Consider the following 23,784-nt stretch of genomic DNA (forward strand, 5'->3'; position numbering starts at 1 on the left):
TGTAACCATTAACTCTTGCCTCAGATTCTGGCACTATCTGACTCCATTTAAAGGTCACATTGGTTAAGAAAAATGCAGTTATCACCAGCTATTCAGAACAAATATATCATCAATAAAAATTTGAAACAGAAAAGTACTTTCATAACTTTTATATTAAGTCTCTAACAAGTGCTAATCTTTTCTCAATATGCAAGGAATGATCTTGCTTTCACTCAAATCGGTGCTGGCATTACTAACAGCTGAAAAATACTACCCCCTGGAACATATCTCTCAACACAGGACTAGCTAGTTCATGCAAAAACTGAGCACCTATTCAATAACAGCAATCCAAGACATTTATAAACACATTTCTGTAAAGCTACAATCTGGCCCTTGGGATCGCTGGTGAATTCAGGAAAAGCCTATGTTGGAAACTGGTGGAAAAGACAGGGGAAAGAAAGAAACAATTCTTTGATCTTTAACCAGTGCTAATTTTAGGCTCCTCTCTTTGAAAAGCTTCTGTAAAGAGGTCTGTGAGAGCAGAGTATGAAATGAATGATTTTTTTCTGTTTGTTAATGGATGTGCAGTATGAGCAAATTACAAGCAGGCATGCCTACTGCAAGTATGTAATACATTCTCCCTTTCTGTCTCACTAGCTGTGCAGGAAAAACTCCACAGAAGAATTCAAGTTCAGGAGGGGAAAAAGTGACATGATCATTTTTTGTTCTCCAGTAAGGTTAAGTTTGTCTATGGATCTTTTAGACATTTTTTGTAGAAGCTACAGCAGTTGGGCAACTAGTGCTATTGACTTGGAAACCCAGCTTGGACATACCAAATTTTCTGTTGGAGATCTAGAATGGTTGCACACCAATTTTTGACTGAATTAGTAGTTACACTTTGTTAAAAAAAATCCTTTTGCCCCAGGAAAAGTTGTGATCTGAGACTAAAACCAGATATACATCAAAATAAATGAGTCTGGAATGGACATCAGTGTACTTGCCCATTTCCTAAAATGTTTTCAGCATGACAACCAATTCTAGTTTCAGAAGACACAGGACACTTCCTCCCCTTCCTCAATGATTCTTTTTTTCTTTTCCTTTTAAGAAGCAAAATTCACTGTGCTGCCAAACTAAGATGTATTTTTAACTCTGTTTCTATTAACTTTTGTTTTTTACTTTTCTCCTCAGGCCACACATACATGCTGTTTATTACATTGCATGTCAAACACTATTCAAAGAAATATCCCCTGTGGTATTATTTAGCTCATGAATCTCTTGAATTCATGACTAGCAATGATCTAACTCTCAATCACAAAAAATTAATTATTTTAAGAGACATGTCATTATTAAACAAATGTTTCCCCCCCTCTTTGAGCAAGAAATATTATTTTACAATACTTGGATTGTATTTCTCTTGGATGCTTACTTCTGCACTAGTTGTTGATCAAATCATTTGACCATGAAATAGCACCAGTATTTGATATATGTGAGAAAAATTATTCTGTTTGCAACAACCCAACCATTGGATACTCACCACAGCAATAACAGGAATAAGCACACCCAGATTCCCTGCGCTACTGGAGGCCTGGAAAACAAAAAGGAAGTTATCAAAACATCTACAAAAGCATTTCTGAAATACCTGCTACAAGACGTATTTCAAGCATCAAACATTCCTACTGTCTATGCAAATGAAAACATACATTGCCAATTACAGCTCTGTATCTTGCAAATAGATGTGCACAAGGTGACCAAGAGAGCACCCCAGACATCCAAAGGACTGGGACACCCAGGAGTCTTTCAACAAAGCTTTTCAGGTGACTGCTCATAGACTGGGATGTCCCTCATTGAAAGGATGTTTTCCATTTTCTAATGGATCTTGAGCACAGGATCTTCTATATTTGGAAGTCAGACACTACGCCTTGACCTAAAGGGCAGGAAATATTCATTGATACCATGTCTACTCTGACATCCAACAACTGCAAGAAAAATGCTCACATTAAACAGGTGGCCACAGACAAGTGTCAAATGTTTACCAAAAGTCTATTTTTACTACCAAAATGAAGCAAAAAATAACAAGTCTGTAAAAAGACACCATATTCAAGAACTTATTTAAGCAGGGTGAGCAGCCTTTTCCACTGAAATGCAAGAAGCGTAAGGGAAAATAAAAATTCCTTTGACTTATTAGGACATTTTTAATTGCACTCTATGCAACAAGTGTGTTTGCTCTTGGCTAAATACAGTGTTTAAAAACTGAAAACATTCATTGTACACAGCACATTGTCCCACACCTTCTCTGATAAGACAAACAATGATAGCACAGATACCGTGCTCAGAGACATCTCCTCTCTAAAGTCTTTTCCTACCTCCCATATCCCACCACCTTGGATCTGGGAGGGAGAGAACTCTCCAGCTTCCTCCACACAGAAGAAAGACCAGGTACAGAGACCACTGGTCCCACAGGGAGGAGGCAAGGCAGACATGCTAACGGGGTAAAGCTTTGCATAAAGTAGAATAAACCAAAAGGAATCAAAAAAAAAAAAAAACAAAAGAGGAAAAGTGGGGAGAGGGAGAGGGCACCAAATAGTCTTCAGATGAAACAATAATGATCCAACCCAACTAAAACACATTTTAGTTATCTTTCCTGTAGTGTCCAAGATAAAGCAAAACAAAAGATGGACGCTTAAATATTTTGAAGGGAAAAAAAGAACACCACTCAAGTCACTCCAAGGGCTTGGAGCAACTGGAAAAAAAATCACTATTTTTTTTTGCTAGCATCAGGACAGTCCACTGCACGTGACAAACTGCTGCAGAGTCAGAGTAGATATGCAAGCTAACTAAGATAGCCAGAACCCAGGACATGACGCCAACAGATAGAACTGCAGAAAACCCACTTCTATACTAGCATTTTTGTTATAAAAATAGATTATCAGCCTCTTTATGATAATATATGGCACTGAGGATGAAGGATCTTCCATCCCTGGGCGTACTCAGGGGACACTCCTGTTAACTACCAGCAAGGGGGGGGGGGGGAGAAAAAAGAAAAAAAAAAAGTTCTTTTTCTTCCCCTCACAGAAGCCACTTTTGCATGGTTGAAAGATCTGGTTTAAAACAGAACAAATAGGCCACTGAAGCATTTTAATGGTTAGCAAGAAAATTTAAGTCCGTTATAAGGTATGCTGAGAAACAGAGAACATAAGCAATCAATCTGACAACTATCAAAGAAAAAAACTGCTTTTGCTTGGGAGCACAGCATGTGCAGTGTTTTAACTACTTTAACTCTTCTTGAAAATCAAGTAACCCAGCCTTCAGAATACCTTTCTTAACTTTTACTCTACGTTGAATAAAGAGTGTTCTAGTAAAAATTGCTATCAGGATCTTCATAGGAAAAGAAACACTGCCTCCTAGCTCAAATCCATGTTAAATCAATCATGTATTTTTCAGTTTGCAGGCAAATTTAAGTCAGTGCAGCAGTTTGTCTCCCATAGTGATTCCAAAACTGAAACAGTGGAAAAATATCCCTGAAAGGAGGAGGGTGGAAACTAACTTAGAAGTGTCATTTTAGAGCAATGTTTACAATCTGGTTTTCGCCATTTCAGCTTACTTATCCATGGTTAAAAGAACCTATGAAACCCATGGAAAGAGATTTTCCACCACAGACTTCATGAAAAGCAGATTCTAGACATGTCCTAGTCCCTAGTACCCTTTTAGAAGAGTTGGCATTCCTGATTAAATGCAGTCTATCTTCAAAGGAAACAGATTCATTTCAGAGGGATTTACCAAGAAACTTCACCCATTCCATAAAAGGATAAAGACAAAACTTAGCACTACTAAGCAGCATGCACAGGAGGACGGAAAAAGAGGTTAAAAAGACAAAAAAACCAAAAACATTGTTCCCCTTAGTACTAGGAAAACGTGCCTATTTCAAAAGGAAGTGTTACTATCTGCTCTAAAAAGCAGGGAACAGCTCCCAAACCGCATCTCCAAGAAAAGCTTAAATTTCCACTATGAACACATTTGAATTATTAACAAACAGGTGTATTTTTTTATATATAAAATCACTATCAAACACCATGAGTTTTTAAAAGTTGTCCTAAGGAAGTGCTTAGAATGCCAAGAGGTTCCAGCATTTGAACACTAGGGAGGAACGTAACCAGAAGGCGGCTCTGATTTTTGATGAGTAGGAAGCAATCACACTTTGCTTTTCAAATGATAATATAAATCTCAAGAGCAGAAGTCAAGGTTAAAGCTTGTTTATGAGTATATTTTAGAGCAAAGATGAGAGGTATTGTGGGAAAGGCTGAGATTTTAGTTTGCTGTTTAAATAGAATAGGCACATCGAGTACTCTGGATACTTTATTGAAATGGGAAGAAAAGCTAGTGTGAAATGAGGTGAAAAAGTCTTCACATAAGAAAAAAGCAGAGAATTCTGAATGAATAAAGTAATCTGCATATAAAATGCTCCTGCAGAAATTTAGCTAGCATTTAAAGACATGCTTCTTCTGGACCCCCTCACAGACTTTTAAAGGACAGTATGTATTAAATTTTACAAATCACAATTAAAAGCTGCGTTTAAGAAGAACTCTATTTTACAACAAAACCACTCAAATTTACTTTTCTGCAAAGTATTCCTACCATACAAATCAGCGTAAGAGACAAGTCTTCTCTTTCTTAGGAAAGCTTTTTGAATAAACTTGCTCTCTAAATAAAGCGCTCCTAAAAATCAGCAGAGATTTTTATTAAATCTTTAATTTTCACTTCACTGCACTGTTTCCATTATAAGCCTAGATAGATAGGCTTGCATCAACTTGGATCTTGGAAAAAATCAAGATGCACGCACTCATAACAGCAACTCAGGATTAATCAGAATGACATCATCTGGCTACTTCAAGCTGGAGGTTGGACTAGGTGACTTCCTGAGGTCCCTTCCAACCTGAGTTTTCCTATGATCCTATGACACCACTAAAATTAGAAGTAGAATTCTATCACTTCTAAAGACATTTCAAGAATTAGTAAGAGGAGTTCAGTAATCAGCATTCTGTATTTCTCTTTGAAGCTCTGCCTCTAACAGCTGAACACTCCAGACAGTTTACTTAGCCTCACACAAAATCGAACTCAGCTGAACAATAGGTATACCACTGCTTTATCTCAGATATATACACAGATTATTTAGGTGTTCGAAAGGCATTACAGATCTGCACTCATATTCCATGATCAGAACACATTCTTAGGTTTAAGGAAGCATGATTTTTTTCTCTCTGTGTGTAAGGGCATGGTTTTGGTTCAAAAGACACACAGAAGACTATGTTTAGTAGTGCCATCTGTATAAATGCACAGCTGCATACTATTAAAAAACAGTGAATATCTGACCTTTAGTGCCGGTCCTTTTTCACTTGCTCTCTCACTAGCTCTCTTTCCTTCTAGCCCAAGCTGAACAAACAGTTCCAGCAAGTTCATCAGTAGTTCATCCACAAGGTGTTCTCCTTGAATATTAGCAGCGATGTTAGCTAGGGCATTAATGACTGCTAAGGAACAGTGTCTGAGAAGAAAGAACAGTTATAAACAAGCAGTTCCTCAAAGTTTTATATTTTCAGTGCTTTCTTCATAATGCTTATAGTAACTCTTGTAATAAGGCTACTGACATTTTCTTCACTCAGTTTTTTGGGGGGGGGGGGGTATTTTTTGTTTTTATGAATAGTGGCACATCACTTTATTGATAATTGAAATGCAACCAGTATTAAGTGAAAAATTATTTGTAAACTTTGCCTCTGGAGGACATTTCATTTTTGATGCTATCATGGCCAAAGAAAATTACTTTCCTGTAGCAGATACAGCTACAGACAAGAAGCAGCAAAGGGCTGTGCTTCTGGATTAGAAAAGCTCTTGAGCAGAATCAGAACTAGTATCAGTTATTGTTAAAGTTGAGATTGCTTTGGGTCAGACAGCATGTTAAAACATATTGACAGGAATAGTCTTCTTGGTTACTCAGATACTACATTAAAATATATCCAGCCTACCCCAACTACCAATGAAATCAGCCAAAATCTTTAATTATAACAGGGACTAAAATGCATACTTACATATCAAGAACTAAATTGTTAATGGTTTGCATTTAATCCCTAACAAGTATGGGAACCACATCTAAAAAAAAAAAAACCCAAACACACACACACAAAAACCCTAATGGAACTTCATTAGCTTTTCTAGGCTAAAAGATTAATTACTCTAGTTAGAAATAATGTAAGTCATCAATGTTAATTATCATTTACAAGCTCCTTGGGGGAGGGGGACGGACAGCAGGGAAAGAGTGTGAAATCAGTACTACCTGTAGAGAGAAGCATTTTTAGGAATCTCTACATTATGAAGTGCTACTCTTTTCAAACTAATATATTACTTTTTAACATCAAAGAAAAAAGAACAGTACTATTTATAACCTCATTATAAAACTTAAACTGGGAAAAAGTGAAAATCCCTGATGTACCATAAAGGATATTTGATATAGTATTCATACATTTAAGGGACACAGCTAAGTGTTACCTGTATCCATGATCCTTATAATCTTTTGTGGCAGAGTAAACAACTGAGCTTGCTTTAACACTGATTTGCTGAAACAGATTCCACACCTCCTGGTAAATATATTGCTGTAAAAAAAAAAACAAACCAAAAACCCAAATCACTAAGTAGAGCTTACTGAATACAATCTCCTTAAAGAACAACCCTGTAAAATACACTAAGTATTATGAAGTTCTTCAGATAGGTATCTAGTCATAGTCTGAGCAACAGTTTCAGCTTCCATAAAGCACAAAGTAGAAGTGCTTTCATTAGTGGTTTTAATTGCTCAAATTACACAAAATGTATTAAGTTCTTTAACTCCACCTTCCTGATGGAAAACTTTTTTCCAGGCTTCTGAGTTCTGGCCATTAATTGCTTGCTCAGAGGCAAAAATTACAGTTGGAAAGTCAGTTAATCCTTGTATGACTGAAGAAGGCTATCTGTACTGCTATGAAAAAATATAACGTGCACCTATTCAGGACATAGGCCAAGTTTATAAACTTCTTAATAACTTTTGAAAACATTTGAGTTTGGTGGTTTTTTATAGTTGGGGTTTTTTTTTTTGAAAAAAACACTCTTATTATTTTCTATGGTGACTAATCTTCCTTACAGGGACAGCATCTTACACATTATTAATTAGCTCTTGTTTTCTGATGTCACAGAGACATGAGGATTGTACAAGCACATACCTGTGGTAAAGAAAGAACAAACTTCTGCAAATGCTGTTTCTAAAATACATTTCCTTTTAACTAAAGGAAAGGGATCATGAACTGGCACTCTCTTGGCCAGTTCTTTCCTTACATTTCCAGTGATGACCAAGCAGCCCAGCTGATCAATGATAAGTACATCAAGATGAGAAGGTGGCTGACAAAACTTCTGCTGTAAGATCTGTAGGATGGGTTCCATCATTTTTGGGGTGTCCCTCAGTGCCACTGCAATGTGCCCTAGAGCACGAATTGTGTGGTCAGGAATCAAATGAGCCTCCCTGTTACAAAAACAAACAAAAAACCCCCAAACCATACATGTAACTGTTCAACAGTTATCAAGACCTCCAAGCATGGTTAGATTTCATGTAAGAAACGGTTCATATACTAAATTTAAACATCACTAACAACTTTAATATTGCCATTCTATATACCCATCTACTCCCAACATTAACATTAGAGATATACTTGCACAAGTTGGTTTTCAAAATAAAAAACAAAAAAAATCCCACCACAAATGCACTATCCAAGAAACCCACACTAATCCATGAACAAACTGTTCTAGAAACAACAGTGAAAAGAGTTAACAGTGATCTGCAAAACATTAAGACATGACAGTCAGACCAGGTATGATAGGACCTCCCCTTGGAGGTTTCTTGTGGGTCTCTTAAAAATGAAGCAAGTCAAATGCCACAAGTGACTAGCTGTGTCAAGCCATAAAAGATAGCTGAAGCCTGAAAGATACAACAGAGAGAGTATCACTCAATCTAGGACTCAAAATCGGCTAATACTCACCAAAGATTTGCTGATTCAATCAGATAAAAACAAATCCATACCTCTCAGTATGAAAACAAGGGCTCAGCTCTGCAAAGATTTGCATGGGAAGATCCTGACCCCACATACAAGCTCACTAATCTCAGAAACACTTAATTCTAAAATAATGCTGCCTGTGCTTGTATCTTAGAATAAGCTTCAGGTTCATTGAGTGAAGGAAAAATTGGTTTGATGACTAACAACTTACTTATCACTCTCTTGAGAGATGTACAGACGGTTAGATAAACTGGCAAGAAAGGCCTCAACAATCACCGAATCTATAGTCAAGCCAGCTTTCAGGCACCTGGAATAACAATGAACAGAAAACTTCTTAGAACAGCCAGAGAAAAAAAAAAAGCATGAATTAAACATTTCACATTTTACAACTGTAAAGGCACACCAGGTATAAGTGAAAAAAGTTTATACTGAAGTATAAGAACTCATTGCCTAGGAACACTGCAGATTTATTTTAAAAAATGAGTGGAGTTTCTACTGCTGCTTTCTCCAGCAACAATAAAGATGGGGATATGCAGTAAGGTAAATTCAGAATCCACTGCTTTAGAAACTTCAATCCCTTGTCTCTAGTGACCAACTATTTGTCTTCCCTCCAGCTTTCTGTAGCTGCCTAGAAAGGAAGAATAATCATTACACTGCCCACATTTGAGTGCGTAACAATCATTCTGTTACAGGAGGCTCACTCAATATGATAATCCAAACAGAAAACAAAAACCCTGCTGAGTATCAAAATGGTGGCTAGCATGAATTACATATGTGAGAAGCAAAACAATGAGACTGAATTATTACTTTACAATTAGGACATAAACAAAACCAAGCGATGTCTGAAGAAAAATAAAGTCACGATCAAAAAAGGCAAAAAGCCTTTATAGCAGCACAGAGCAGCACCTTCTAAACACTCACAATACTTTTCCGCTAGGGTAATAGAACACATGTTCCAACATATGGTGGAAATCTCCCTCTTACCTGCAGATGTTGTCTATGGCAATGTCACGCAGCTGCTCATACATGGATGGTTGACTTTTCTTGCCAGGCATTACATTTAGAGTGGACTCTGAATGCTCGTTGGTTACACTAATTTTGATGTCATTACCACCTACTAAGAACATAGAGCATGGAAATCAACACCATTTGAAATAGCTTTTTTCCCAAGATGAGAACACACAGGCAGAACAGTATCTGGTGAGTGTAAAACAGCCTACTTCACAGCTCAGAGTTGAGCTGAAGAACTTTGGAAGTGCATGTGTTGTCACTAGCTATGCAAGATACTACTGCATTTAACTATTCCTAAATAATTATTCCTAAATTTAGTCACCTTCAGTTCTCATTTTACCTGTTCTGCTTTAGCATTATGATACTGCTTTTGCATTAGCAAGTTATTTAAATTGAGTATTTTATTTTTGGAAATCATAACTCGATATTACAATTTAAAAACAACAACAAAACCCCTGCCAAATGCCATCAAGATGGTCAAGGGGCTGGAGAACAGGACCTGTATGGAGAGTCTGAGGAACACGGCCTTGTTCAGCCTGGAGAAGAGGCAGCTTTGGACAGACCTAACAGCTGCCTTCCAAAGCATGAAGTAGGTTACCAAGAAAACAGAAGCAGGCTTCATGGGAGAATGAGACAGAACAGCCACAACTTCAAACAAGGGAGGATCCTACTGGATATGTGATTCCTGCCCCCACTATGAGCATAATTATGCATTGACCCAGGTTGTAGAATCTCTGTCCTTGGAGGTTTCTGAAGGCCCATGTGGACAAAGCCCTAAGCAAACTGCTCTGAATTGAGTGCAGAAGGCTGACACACATAATTCAACCTTCAATACTGCACTATGATGCTACACTTGGTGATCTCACTTAGGACAAAAGTGCTTGAGATAAGACTATCTTGGTTTCAGCAAAAGAGGCAGAGCAATATTGCTGCTAGGATAAAATGTAGTTCTATATAGACTGCCTTGCCCTTAGATACACTTCTACCAGAATTTGATTTGCATTCCTCCTCTCCACCTCCAAAAAAAAAAAAAAAAAAAAAAAAAATCACAAATGCATCTCCATTTCCCCCTACAGCTGTATCACCATGAAATATCCAAAAGCATCAAAAAGCCATACAAGCTGGAAAACAACCACGAGCATATCCTTTGGAACACGGACTTTTTTCCTTTACCTGTGTGATACTGGCTATGATACTTGTAAAGTTTCACAAGCACTGGGGAAGGTATCACAAGAAAGTCCCTCAAGGATGGATTGACAGAATGAACGACAACAGGGAACCTCTCACACAAACGACCTAGACCCTAAAAAAGAGAAGGGAAAAAAAAAAAAAGGAACATAGCTTTAGAATATAACAGCACAATTTTTATTTCAACTGTAAGCCTGCAACTTCAGCTCAATAAAAAAAACCAAACAAACAAAAACCCAGACCAAAACAAACCATACATAGTTCTGAGAGATTCAATTTTTAACAGAAAATTTAGACATTTCAAGCCTGTAATTCTTTTAGGTTATCCTAGAGTGCTCCATGCCTTGCTTTCTTCCACGGTGACTTCACAGGAGTTAAATGAAATGAACTTCACACTCTAAAAATAAAGTTACTGGACAAGTTCCAGCATTTAGAGAATCCTGATTATTTACTATGTGGTGGAAAACACCACATTTGTAAGACAATGAATAAGTGCCCAATAAGAAGACATAAAAATTAGAATAACCAAGCCTTAGTCTTACAATTCAGTGATCTGCCAGTCCCAGTATTTTAACTATTTATGTAATGGACTAAGCAGCTAAATATTTCAGAAATGAAATATTGGTTAAAAAAACGTCATGAATATTATTCTTCAAGTAGTTGAGCTTAGAAAATTCTGAAAGCACTACTCTACTGCAGTTCTAGTTTCCACACCAGACCTCTAACATCCAAACATAGAACACACTGATGGAAAGCAATACAAACAGCAGATAAAAAAGTGCTCTTCTAGCAACCTGTAAAACTCCCCAAACTCTCACTCACTGATATAGCAATGTCAAATACTGTAAAGACAGACCTGCAAACAGCAAATTAGCAGTGGCAAGTGAGCAATGATGACTTTGCTTGAGGTTTTTGACTGCAGCTTCTCTGATAACTTGATGCAAAGGTTTTCTGCACCTTAAACAAAAAAATCCAACAGAAAAATGTATGTTTATCAGACTTGTTATTAGGCCACACGCAACCCAATGCTTACTGGAATTTCTAAAAGAGCGCAGAAAATACATCAGCTTCACTGTCCTCATACTACAATTCCTCAAAGAGATTTAGTGCTGCTTCTGCAAAAAACAGTTTTGGAAACTTAGTATCTGCACCAAACAGCTCTGTCAAACACTACGAATGAAGGAATTACAGTACTTAAAGTTGATTTTGAGCATACTCCACATTTGACAGAAATTAAGTATTGCAAGGTCCAAAGGAAAAAATCCTTCACATATTCAGAGAATGTGTAAGAATGATGCAACAAGAAAGAAAATTGAGACAATTGAGAAAAAGTGAGAAAGAGCTTCCCAATCCTGTTAGCAATGAAGAAAAAACATTTTCTTTCAAAGAATGACTGAGAAACATTTAAGACACTAAGAGCAATAATTAAAAACATAAAATAAACTAGAAATTAGGCAGCTGCATGTAATGCAGCAATTATACCATCTTTTCTAGATAGGCCAATAGGATGTTTCTGTTTCCATTTCTATGAAGAGATGTCTAGCTACCTAGCCAACTCATTTCACAACTTTTTGATGGAAATTTTACTCTTGTATTCTAATAGCAAAGAGTATTTCACTGAAATTTATTTTCTATTTCTCTGAGCATCATCTACTCTCAGAGAACTTGTGTTTTTACAACTTAAAAAAAAAAAAAAAAAAAGACAGACATTCCAGAGACTGAAGAGCATTTTTTACCTTGCTCATCTTTCACAGCCCACACCATGAGATCCACACAGGCAGCATTAGCCTGACAACGCAGTTTTAAAGGACTCAGTTCATTGTGTAGTCGATCCACATCATGAAGGATTTTCTGAAGTTCTGATTGACTGCTGTTGAATTGCTCTAGCACGAAATCATGGATTTCCTTCACAAATGAGTTGGGAAGGTCTAAAGAAATAAAAGGAAATAGCATTATACTAGCAGGATGGGAGTCAGTGTATCAGAATGACAGCATATAAAAGATGCATTGCTACATTATAAATGGTATTATTTCCTAAAGTTTATCCCCTACCTAAAAGATAAATTTCATAGCAAAGTCTACCAGTAAGCAGACAATCGAAATGCCACCTATTAATCCTTTTAGTGGTGCTCAAATTATTTTTTTTTCTATTTCCACAGCATCTTTTTTTATAAGGAAACATTTCAAAATACAAATTTTATACCATACATGGAGTTCCCAGGAAATGCAAACCCCAATGTTCAAGCACTCAATACAATGCAGACAATGCTTTGGGTCCTAAACGCAATGAAGGATAAATTATAAAAAATACAAATACTATACCTTTCATATAGTATAATGTGTCTCTCAGCATTTTAAACTGAGCAAGATAAAGAGGGTCACTGAATGTTTTATAATAGAGATCTGTACTAGCAGCCGTCTGAAAGAGAAAAGCAGCAACTTGGTAGATTCAAAATTAAGTATTTTCAATTATATGGATAAATAAAGCTTATTCTGGTCACATAATTGTTTTCCTCCACAACGTAAACAAGCATTTAAAATGGGTACCAGAAGTAACCTCACAGCCTTCCCCCCTACTTTTATCAAAAGTACAGCCATTCAGTGCATTAAATAAGACTCAGTCACTCTTTCAATTTGAAGAACACATATATGATCTCTCTAACAGCGGTGTTAAACAAAAAAAAAAAAAACAAGAGGAGGATTCAAACCTATCATTTTACTGAGATAGCAAAAAGAGAAACTGCAGCTGTCTCCACTTAGGCCTACAATTCAAATATGGCAGTATTTGAAGGAAGGCTGGAGAGAACAGCAAAGTCATTTTCCCACACAAATGAACACATACTCTGTTCAACACAGCTTTACGCTCCCACGGAGATGAGGCTAACTCCATAAAACATAGTGGAGGCTATTACAGAACTGCACCCAGGCAAGGGGAGAACAAGGACTCACAGACCTACAGAAATGAGCATGCTACCTCTGAAAGTAAAGGTCCACAAACTGTAACGCTATTAAACTTGTAGAAATGACACCTAAAAGAGCAGCAATCATTTCCAAGCCAGAAAAAGAAAACAACCAACACCACAAAAAAATACCACGTAATATGAAATAAAGACCTTAGACTACAGTAAACCAGTTTGGGGCAACCAATGCTATAATTTAGTAGGATAACAGAGCTAAAGTAAGAAAATGTTTCATTTTTTAAGAGAATAACTATTTCCTTCTATGTTAGTTGAAAACATTCCTCCTTCACTCCCCCATTTTTACACAGTCCAAGGCTAGATTTAAGCCACTGAAAGAACAGTGCAAATAGGAAATTGTATCATTTTGCAAAGGGAAGGCATACCTTACATAGGTGAAAGACTAATTTTCCAAGTATTAATTATTAAGACAAAAAAAAATAAAGTATTTGAGTCATTAGAAAAGGAATTTAAAAACATACCTCTGCAACTTCAGCTACAACTGCATCTAAGGTTTTTAGCAAAGAATCCCCAACGATCTGTTTTACCTACAGAGGAAAAAAAATAAAAAAATTAAAAAAGGATGTTTCCTGTTGATGACTCTAGATAGGAAGACAACACAATTTTGCCCATGCACAGAAAACACAAGTCACTCAACTGCAAAGTGACAGATGAAATTAGGGCTACAAGAACTTCTGGCTACAACAAGAATAAATATATTTGAGCCTCTGTGTGCTGTTCCAAAATAGCTGGTGCAGGAAGCAGACAGGGCCAGTAGTTTTTGTCACTTGCATGAATTCCCAGCAAATAAACACTTCTAGAAAAGGGTCTCAATCTCACAGCAAAAAACAATCTTCTATTTCAGCAACTAGCAGTACATGAATTACCTCAGATCAAGTAGTCTGCAAGAGTCAAACAGGAAGAATTTGACAGAAACTTATTTGATTTTACAAATTCTTCATGGTTCATATGAAAGCGTTTTAGGAATACTATTAAAGCGTGACGTTAAGTGCCATAAAAATAACATTACACAAAGCTTGAGAGACAAACACTGTCTTTTTATTTGCAATTCTAAAAGCTTAAACTTAAACTGCATCTATTTCTAGCATGAATATCTAGAATGCAATCTCACCGTAGCCTCCATAAGAACCCATCACATACCATGTTCAACAGCTGGCGGAGCATATCCAGTGGGATGTTAAACTCTTTATTGTTAATGCCATTGAAGAGAGGAGAAACTGAAAAGCTGGAGCTGATTGTAGAGAAGTAATAATCAGGATCCAGTGCACTCCCATCAGGAAGATATGAACCTTATCAGAAAAAAAAATAGAAATAAAAGTTTAGGGAGAGAGAGGATACATAAACTTTGTTTAATGGTAATGTTTAGTTACTACTAAAGAGTTATTTCCAACACAGGTACAGTCTTTAACTTGCAAGCTATCAAGAGGTGCATTTCAGCTAATCTACTGGTAAATCAAGACAGAAAACCATGACGAAAAAATACATTTGTTCATTTGAAGTTTACAATCACAATGGAAGAATTCGATTCAATGACTTGTGTTCATGTCAGGGACGCTGCTGACAATAAGTCTTCCCATACTACTGATGTACATTTACCTGAAAACATTTGTAAATGCCATTTCGCTCAAAAGCATAGAGGTACAAAGAACAGGTTAAGTCAAAACTATCTTGCAAGGTTTTCCCCTATACTAGATCAAATGAACACGTGGCACAGCTTTCATCTGAGAAGAGGCACCAATTCACTGCTGCAATTTGAAGGTAAAGAGAAATCAAACTATTTTTCAAATTCAAGTATTCTATTGAGCAAACAACTTTCTAAGCACACTGCTTTAGGTACTGTTTCCACTTTAGAAATTATGTATCTGCCTTTTTAAAGTACTCAGCTAGCTGTGCTAAAGTACTGTTCTTGTGATTAATTTGATTTCAAGCAACACTTATTTATTGGCAACAACTGTTAGCCTTGCGCAGAACAAAAACAAGGCCATTACTCATCTCCTTCAGAAAACAAACACAAACTATATTATTGGAAATAATACAAGGGCTGCCTGTATCTGAAGTATCTAGTAGAAGTCAGTATTGAAAATAAAATCCTGATTAGAATAATCATAACTCTGCTAGAGACAGTTAAAATTATTCTGAAATTTTTACAAAGTTGTCCACTATGCACCTATAGTTTTAATTAAGATGATTTTTGTTCCACTACTATCGCCTCTCTCTAACCGGCAGCCTTTTTTTTTTTTTTCTTAAATTCAAAACACGAAGACCATAAAATTGAAGTAAAATTGAAGTAGTATATAGGTCAGTTCAACAGGGTAGACAGATGACAAACAGGTCTCTTCCTACTTGGCAATTTAAGAATGATATTTGAATTATCCTGCAATCCCATGATATGATTGAGGAAGACAGATACCTCTACAAATAGTAACACGAAGGAAAAAGAAAAGTAATGTGGAAGAAATTAATTCAAGCCAGGGCTCTGGAGAGGAGAATGACCTAGAAACAGAGAATGCCCAAACTGTTAAAAACCTCAAAGGGCCACACAAAACCAGAGACACCATCTGAGGTGTCTCAGATGCACAGCTAGTTCTCCACTTGACTCATGAAAGTTTATTTTTAAGCCCTGCTTTGACGCAGAACTCACAGCTAGAGCTCTACCAAAACCCAATGGTTAAGAGTTTGCATATTAACTCATGAAAGTTTTTCACATTTCTGCCTTTTATGTTACAGTAATTAACACACATTAGTGAGCACTCAATTTCAGTGTCTTCTTTATTACTTCTCACTTCAGCAAATTACTAGGTGTTGTACAACGACCCATATCACGTTTACTTCAAATGGAGCACTTGTTCTATATTTATGCAATGTGCCACAAAGGTCCCAAAATTCCAGACCCTAGTCCAAAAATTTAGTTGTCTAGTGAAGCTCAATATTAACACTTGTTCCTCAAAGTTACTCAGGCTAATCTCCTGAAATATTTTTAGCCTAGCGGAATTAAGCTCTTCAGTACTAGGCACAGCCTAGCAGTCAGGAAATCATGTCTCTCTCAGAAGCTTGCCAGAAACAACTGAGCCTGGAAACCACTGGTGTTAATAGTAACTTCCTACTGTTTTTATATCCCAAAACTTTTCAGAATCCCAGCAGGTGTGTGTCAGAAAAAGGGGCCAAAAGATTTTGGTATTCAATTCCTATAAATAACAACAAAAACCCAAATCACACACTGTTCCTTTGCAAAATAATTTACCTTCAAAGTAATGAATTGCAGATCCTCCAGGAGAGCTGGGAGGGGGAACTCCACGTTCAGGACTAACCTGAAACATGATACAAAAGCCATAATTTAAAAAACTGTTTACAAAACATTAAAAAATCTTCCAGAAAACGGTTCATACACTTTATAATGAAAAACAGCTTCAAGCAAAACTAACAGGAACTACATATTGCCAGGCCTAACAGCAAAATTCCAGCCAAAACCAGGAAGTTAAAAAAGCTAGTTCAGTGCTTTGGACTAAAGGGAAGTGATCAGAATGATGACTCCTGTACTGCATGTAACTATGCTAATAACAATCTGTGGTTTCAAAATTGGCATCTGAATCCATTCTTTCCCTAACACCCGCAGCTCCTGGTGAAACCAGTGAGAGCCTATGTATCCTGAGCACTTCTGAAAACTTTAGCTATTAAGTGCCAGCTTCCCAAAGTCTTAGATATACATTACAATGCTTTTTCATGAGAATAATACAAGGAACAGGATTTGTCAATTGTTCCATGTGAAAACTTAGTACAGTTGTTAGTTTAACCGTCACTGATTGTTCTGTAGCTCAGAAACTACAAAATTATTTTGAAACTCAGTTGTGAAACCAAAATAAAGATCTCTGCATCTGATCAAACAATGTGTTAAAAGACTGTCTGCATATTCAGCCTTAATGCTGTCTTAACTCCACCAAGACCATGCAATCATCTAAGCACTGACTCCAGCAGAGAGCAAGTCATACAAACCTGTGAGATGCTAGATACACTGCTAGCCTTTCTCTTTAGTGTTCCTTCTTGGCAAACAGTGAGTAGAGAACTGGGAAGAATTGATCTGAAATCATTAAAGGATCGTCGGCGAATTCCTTCAAGCTCCTCTGGAACCCTCAGGGAATGCGGGGGAATTTTTGGAAAAAGCTTGGAAAGGAGAGCCTCTTCTGAATTGCTGTAGCGACCAAAGGCTCGAGAAATTCCTATCAGACAGGGCACTGCATACTTGCATAAATATTCTGGAAAAGAAAACCACATATAACAGTATATTAACAGTAACTTAGAACTTCCTCTTCACAGTTTTGCTACCGCTTCACTAAACTGTTTCAGCCTAATGTGCTTTACAGACTTATTCATGCAAGTAGAGGAAAAACCATTAAGGTATCGCAAATTAATACACTTCTGCTTCCATATTTATCAGTCAGCAACAAACAGAATAAATATGTGCTAAGGAAGTTGAAAGAAAAAGCTGCTCACTTTTCAAAAGTGATCCTGATAATTAGAAAACAGAAGAGAAGTTCAGAGGACAGGAGTTACAAATATAGTAACAATTTTAATAGTACCTTTATCATGCATTTGCGGGGTCTGGCACATTCCCAACAGGAACTGCATTACTTGTAGAATTGCATCCAAAATCTTAAGTAATCAAAACAGACATACAAAAATATCTTTTGGTAAAGACATATCATTATCTTATACTAGATCACGACAACAAATGAAACGTGCAAATATTAATGTAAGCACCTCTGTAACCAAGACTTTTTAATGCTGTGTGACTAAAAAAGTAGGTTGCTCTCACTTAGCTTACAGAGCTTCTTTTGTAAAGTCTGCAGTTACCCGGTAGGTACTAGCAGAATAAAATTGCAACAGTCCTAATCTCAGTATCAAAACCTGAATTCTAAACCTCTGGGCTCAGCAACTGACATCCTCTGACACTCAGAAGTAAGAGCAGACTTATGAATATCTTCTAGATGCTTGACTATTAATTAACACAAGCAAAATAATGCAACAGTATATGTCAAAGCAAAAAATCCCTTTGCAAGAAACGAAGCAGCTGTGGTGTACTCTTCTCTAGACATTTGTCAGTACTGCAGCATTGGAGAATTGGGTACTACATCAGCACAAACTTAAAATAAACTCTACCTGCTCTCTGAGAGATGCATCCCTGTAAGCAACGTCTGATAACAACGTTACCAAGCAGAAGCTGAAGTTTTCTGCCACTGGAAGCAAGCCTGCAAAGTAACGGACAGAAATTAAGCCACTTAAGCATTGTTAGAGAGAACCAACATAGCAAGAGCAAATAATAATAAAGCAAGAAGACATTAAGTTGATTCCCATGTCATACAGTTCTGAGACAGACTGTAGAAAAATATAGTGTTACATACAAAATTTAGAAGTATGCTCTAACCATCGTAATTTCACCATGAAATGTTAAAAGAATAATTTTAATAATTAAAAAATTCTCCAGGCTTTCAAGTAATTGAAAAAAAAATTAGATTATATAGTATTATATAAAAGTATTCTTATATTAATTTTAAGATCTATTAAGGGAGCAAGAAATGAAGTGGTTTAACTAGCTACTAAGCATCAAAGCTAAAAGTAGAGTGCACAAATCTCAGGTTCACCTCTGCTGCTCTAACTACTACACAATCTTCTCCAATTTAGTAACAAAATATATTGAGCATAGAATTATTTGGAAAGTGCAATTTATCACAAAGCAGTCAAGCAAGAAAGCTGGGAGCTATTCAACTTCTTCTTTGCTTCTAAATAAAATCAATATGAAAGGCTGTTGAGTCAGGAGCTAAGAACCTAGCAGGACCTACCACCTCCCCTTGTACCATGTCCTGAATAACCTTTGTTATTTCTATTTCTCGGCTGGCATTCCATGAGAATGATCAAAAAACCCAAACATCACCTCTGCCTTTCCGTGCATTGCTTTCTTCTATCCATTGGACTTTGGGAAGACCCTTCAGAAGTCGGAGGAGGTAAGGAACCACGTTATCTTTGTGCTAGAGAGAAAAATACTCTATTTAAAATGGAGAAGAAAAGCTGAACCATTATCATCTCAAGATATTTTAGAGATATGGAAAGACTACGTTAGCTGCACACAGAACTCGCTTCTAATAATTACGCCACAGGATTCCTGAATATTGCAAAATTGATTTCAACACAGGCAAATGACAGTAAACCAATTCACTGCTACAAATGCAATCTAATCCCAATTCTAGGCAACAGTGCATTCTTTGTAGAAGTTGGAGAAAAAGTTTCCAGAACAGTAATTGACCCCAAACAATTTATTAGTTTACAGCAAGGTCACAAAATAATTTTAAGGCAGCTAGAAATTCAGTGCCAGTCCCAATTCAGTACATGTGATCCATCCCGTGGCCTTATGCAAGTCACTTAACACATTTGTGTACGACTTCAGCTTCCTAATCTGCAAATCAAAGGATAGCGCTTTCCTTCCTCAGAGTTGGATTAATTAATACTAACTGCTGGCTTTGAAAACATCAGAAAAATGCTAAGAAACATGAATACAGCTGCCTTATTTAAACTTCGTACTACAAAAACCACAAAAAGGACAACATTAATAATATGCACACAAGCTGTATCATAGCAAATAGATACTAAGTAGGAGGAAGTTCCGGCCTGATGCAAACCCTAGCAACATTAAATGACTTAAAGTGAGGTCTAATGACTTTGGACCTAGGACTCTGTATATCCTTCCTTTCCTCTGCATGAAACAATACTATGCCCAGAGCTCGAAGGGAAGAGAACCAGCTTGTCATAAACAGGCTGACAGACACAAAAGGGATGTTTGTGTACAATGCAGCCTATGTGCACTGTTTGTCTTTTTATCCTGGCTAGTGCCAGGCATGAAAAGGCGTATTACAAACCTGATGTTCAGGAGTATGTTGGAACATACCCACCATTCAGAAGCATGTGGGGAAGAACACGCAATGACACATATGGTTTGAGCAAATCCTCCTGAATAGCCTTTCCCTTCTCTCCTTAAGCTACGATGACCAAAACCCACGACAGCAGGTTGCCTGTGGCAGTGCCATGACTGCTGTCTATCCCACTCGTCAGTACTGTCCTTGTGCTCTCCTGCCTGCATCCATCTGTTATCTCTGATCTTTTTATTTTATTTTTATGAAGAGTAAATACCAACTTTTCATTCACTGAACAACTAAATTTGAATTAATCCAAAATCTTTCAAGTTAAATAAAGTTAGCCTACGCGGGAAAAGTACCTGAAGGTCAGATTCAATTAGAAAGATTCCTAAAGCAATAACAGCATCTCTGCGACGTTCATCTAATTGGAAAATCCCATGGAAATCCACTGGACACATACAGAGCAGTTTTTGTACCTGAAAAACAGCAAAGGGAAAGAACAGCGGAACAAGACTGAAAGTGTCAGAACAATCCAGGGGAACAACAGTACATGTGTTAAAACTGTCTTTCAAAAATCTACCAGTAGACCTTAAGAAAGCAATGCAAATAGCTCCCAGCTTCTCTCTTATGGAGCAGAGCTAACTGTCATGTCCACGCCTTAGAGCACCCCAAGCAATAGGCCTGCGTAGCACTAATACAATTGCAAGATATTTTCACAGCAGAGAAACGAGCTGACAGGCTGTGGTTTTCAAGACTCATTCAGACCTCCTGTGTTTGAAGTGGACAGTAGTCCTTCCATCTTCTGGAGGACAGATGGCCACATTACTCTCCTTTAGTCATCAATCTTAATGAAAGCATCTAAGGGCTAGGAAAGAGTGATGAATGACAGAAACTAGAAAAAGACAGAAAAATTTCAAGTAGATGTCAAACATTTTTACCACAACACGGGTCAATTTAAAAGTTTTCTTCAACACTTGATCAAGCTGTTTGTTTGTTTTCACATCTCAAGAGAATTTCTGAAACTTTTCAGAACATCACATTTGCAGAGATCATTCCTGCATCCCTGGTACAAAAAAGCTTTCCGTCCACTAATTCATTGGACATTTTGGATGTGCACGAAATATGCAGCAGGCACATATATCATATTTACTCAATTGCTATAAACAAAAACCAGGTGGATGGAGCTTTGGTTACAGCTGCACCAATGCCTTCTTCATATATAGCACTGACCAATAAACTGTTACCTAGCAGAGTATGACTTTTGCTCAAATCCTTTTAACGTAACAGATTAAGTTTCCAGAACTATTATTTTCTCACTACTTACCTATTACTTCACTCCATACCCAGCAAACACACATCTAAAGAATATATCAACTCTCCCGAATACTTTGTTTTCCTATGGAACTGTTAAGAAAGGGAAAATGCAACAAGGATATCGTCTTTTCTAAAAATCTCCTTGATTTTAATATTATCTAAAAAGGACTCTCACAATAAATACCTATGTTTGAATGACCTATGTTTGAATGTCAAGTTACTTCCTATTTAGATAACTGTTTAAACACCCTGCCTTGAAATTTCTAAACAAAAACACTATTTCCCTAGAGGATTAAAAGGATTTACTGGATGCTCAGTGGAATTTAAGATTCTGGTCCGTAAACTGCCAGATCTCATAATTACAAGGCATGTAACACAACACAAATAATCCTCTTGCTCAACGTAAAATACAGCAGAGGAAATAGGAACTTTGGAAAATAACTTCTGTTGCATGTGTCCCACATCAGGTTAATATGTGCAATAACATAAGTGAGTAACTTTCACTAGATATGAACTATTAATATCATTTAACTCCTACTGTAGTCTCTCAAACTAAAAAAAAAAAAAACAAAAGGGAAGAAAATAAATCCCTGGATATGAGTGAACCAACAGCAAGGCTTAAAAAAATTATACACAGTTGGCTGTCAGACCAATGGTAGATTTCCAGAACAGAACCAAGAAAAGAAGCCTGCAACAGCTGGCCAAGAACAAGCACTATAGTTTTCATCAGCACAGAGCTGTGCTTTTCAACAATTTAGTCATCGTTCATTATTACATAAGGCAATTTAGAAGTTCAATCACTTTGTGCGCAGAGAAGCCAACTCCCAAAACACCAGGCTGTCCCTCTCTCCTCCCCGCAGCAGCGCAACACTTGACCACACCAGCCGCTCCACACCAGCAGTGGAGACCCACGAGGGGAACCGCCCAGACCCAGATCCCCCTGTCTGGTTTTACATTCAGTAAAGGTTTATCTCAACCAGGCTGATTTTACCTTAAGCTGATTGCATTGCTTGGATTTAACCAGATACGTGGAGTAAAGCAACCAGCCCTAATTAGGCTGAGACTAATTACGCCTACAAGACCCTGTTCCACAAACTCCAGGGACCCGCAGCTGCTGCGAGGACCCGCGTTGCTCGCAAGGGCATGGGGGGCTGCTCTGAGGGCACCGGCCGTGGGTGCTGCCGCAGGCGCCTCCCGCCGCCACCGTATTTTTGGGTCAAGATGGGCCCTGGGAGCGCCCCGTGGGCCCAGCAGCCCCCCTGCACACAGGGCCGCTGCTGGCGTGCCGAGCCCGTTCCCACGGCCGCAGGACAGCCCCCACCCGAGGAGAGCTGCGTCCTCCCGGGCGCAGGCGGGCACGCCAGGCCCGGCCTCCCACGGGCGCGGCCACAGACCTGCGGGAGCAGGGCAGAAACCCACCCGCGGGCACGCGCGTCACGGGCCCCCACGCGTGACAGGGCCAAGCGAGGCGGCCCGGGGACCCGCCACCCTCCCCACCCACGCGGCACGAATATTCTCCACAGGAAGGGCCCCGTGCCCCCTTCCTTGCCACGGCACCCCTGATGCCGACCCTTCCACGCAGCTCCCACCCGCGTGACGCCCCTCCGCCCCGCACACAGGCGACTGCCAGGCGTGACAACCCGGCAGCCTCCCCCAGACGCAGCCCCCGCGCGTGACACTCCCACCGGTCCCCACAGACGCAGCCCCCGCCCCCCCCCACGCCTGACGGCCCCTCCACACACACACAGACGCGCAGGACGCCCCTCACCTTCTCCAACGGCGCCGGGCTCTGCACCGCCAGCGACCGCGCCAGCGACAGCACCGTGTTGAAGTAGAAGCCGCGCGCGGTGCCCGCGCTGCTCCCCCGCCCCGCGCCCGCGGAAGGAGCCGCGGCCGCCGCCGCAGTGGTGGTCGCCGCGGCCGCCGCCGCAGTGGTGGTCGCCGCGGCCGCCGCCGCCGCCGTCGCAGCAGCCGCCGCTGCCGCCGCCACTGCCGCGGCCGCCATATTGTGAGGGAATGCAAGGGGCCGGCCGCCAGCCCGCCCTGCCCCGCCCCGCCCCCTCTCGCGAGACCACCGCCTCCCGGCGGGATCCCGAAACACCAATCACACCACAAAAATGGCGGCGCCCGCCGCGGCTTCACTGCCCGTGGGTTCCCCGCCCCGCCCCTCGCCTGTGACCCGCCCTCCCTGCCGCGCCGCCCGCCCCCAGGCCCCGCTCTACAAATGGGCGCGCCCGACTCCCCCACTCCTCCCCACCCCCGCCGCCGCAGTGGTTCCTCCTAGCAACCGTGTATCCCTTAGCAGCGCTCTGGAGCGCTCGCCCCGCCCTGGGGCGGGGTGGCGGCCCA

The 23,784-nt window shown here is 39.2% G+C and overlaps 1 protein-coding gene across 3 annotated transcripts in view; it reads right to left on the minus strand.

The window, feature by feature from the left end:
• The window catches only part of PI4KA (phosphatidylinositol 4-kinase alpha), a 65,003-nt gene extending 41,563 nt beyond the window's left edge, over positions 1-23,440 (minus strand). Inside the window, exons 1-19 of one of the 3 annotated variants that reach the window (XM_052795526.1) lie at positions 23,204-23,440; positions 20,481-20,597; positions 19,146-19,239; positions 18,374-18,462; positions 17,794-17,866; positions 17,210-17,469; positions 16,461-16,527; positions 14,360-14,508; positions 13,681-13,746; positions 12,564-12,660; positions 11,978-12,169; positions 11,098-11,198; positions 10,227-10,356; positions 9,027-9,159; positions 8,254-8,349; positions 7,330-7,513; positions 6,514-6,617; positions 5,347-5,515; positions 1,514-1,564 (exon numbers count right to left, since the gene is read on the minus strand). In XM_052795526.1, coding sequence (XP_052651486.1) covers positions 1,514-1,564; positions 5,347-5,515; positions 6,514-6,617; positions 7,330-7,513; positions 8,254-8,349; positions 9,027-9,159; positions 10,227-10,356; positions 11,098-11,198; positions 11,978-12,169; positions 12,564-12,660; positions 13,681-13,746; positions 14,360-14,508; positions 16,461-16,527; positions 17,210-17,469; positions 17,794-17,866; positions 18,374-18,462; positions 19,146-19,239; positions 20,481-20,597; positions 23,204-23,440 — 2,409 coding nt within the window. Of the gene's footprint in view, positions 1-1,513; positions 1,565-5,346; positions 5,516-6,513; positions 6,618-7,329; positions 7,514-8,253; positions 8,350-9,026; positions 9,160-10,226; positions 10,357-11,097; positions 11,199-11,977; positions 12,170-12,563; positions 12,661-13,680; positions 13,747-14,359; positions 14,509-16,460; positions 16,528-17,209; positions 17,470-17,793; positions 17,867-18,373; positions 18,463-19,145; positions 19,240-20,480; positions 20,598-22,956; positions 22,975-23,203 lie in introns of those variants that run through there. The other 2 variants (XM_052795528.1, XM_052795527.1) reach the window with 2 other exon arrangements.
• Positions 23,441-23,784: the final 344 nt, after the last annotated feature.

The sequence above is a fragment of the Harpia harpyja genome, chromosome 9 (genome assembly GCF_026419915.1).
Source record: "Harpia harpyja isolate bHarHar1 chromosome 9, bHarHar1 primary haplotype, whole genome shotgun sequence".
NCBI lineage: Eukaryota > Metazoa > Chordata > Aves > Accipitriformes > Accipitridae > Harpia > Harpia harpyja.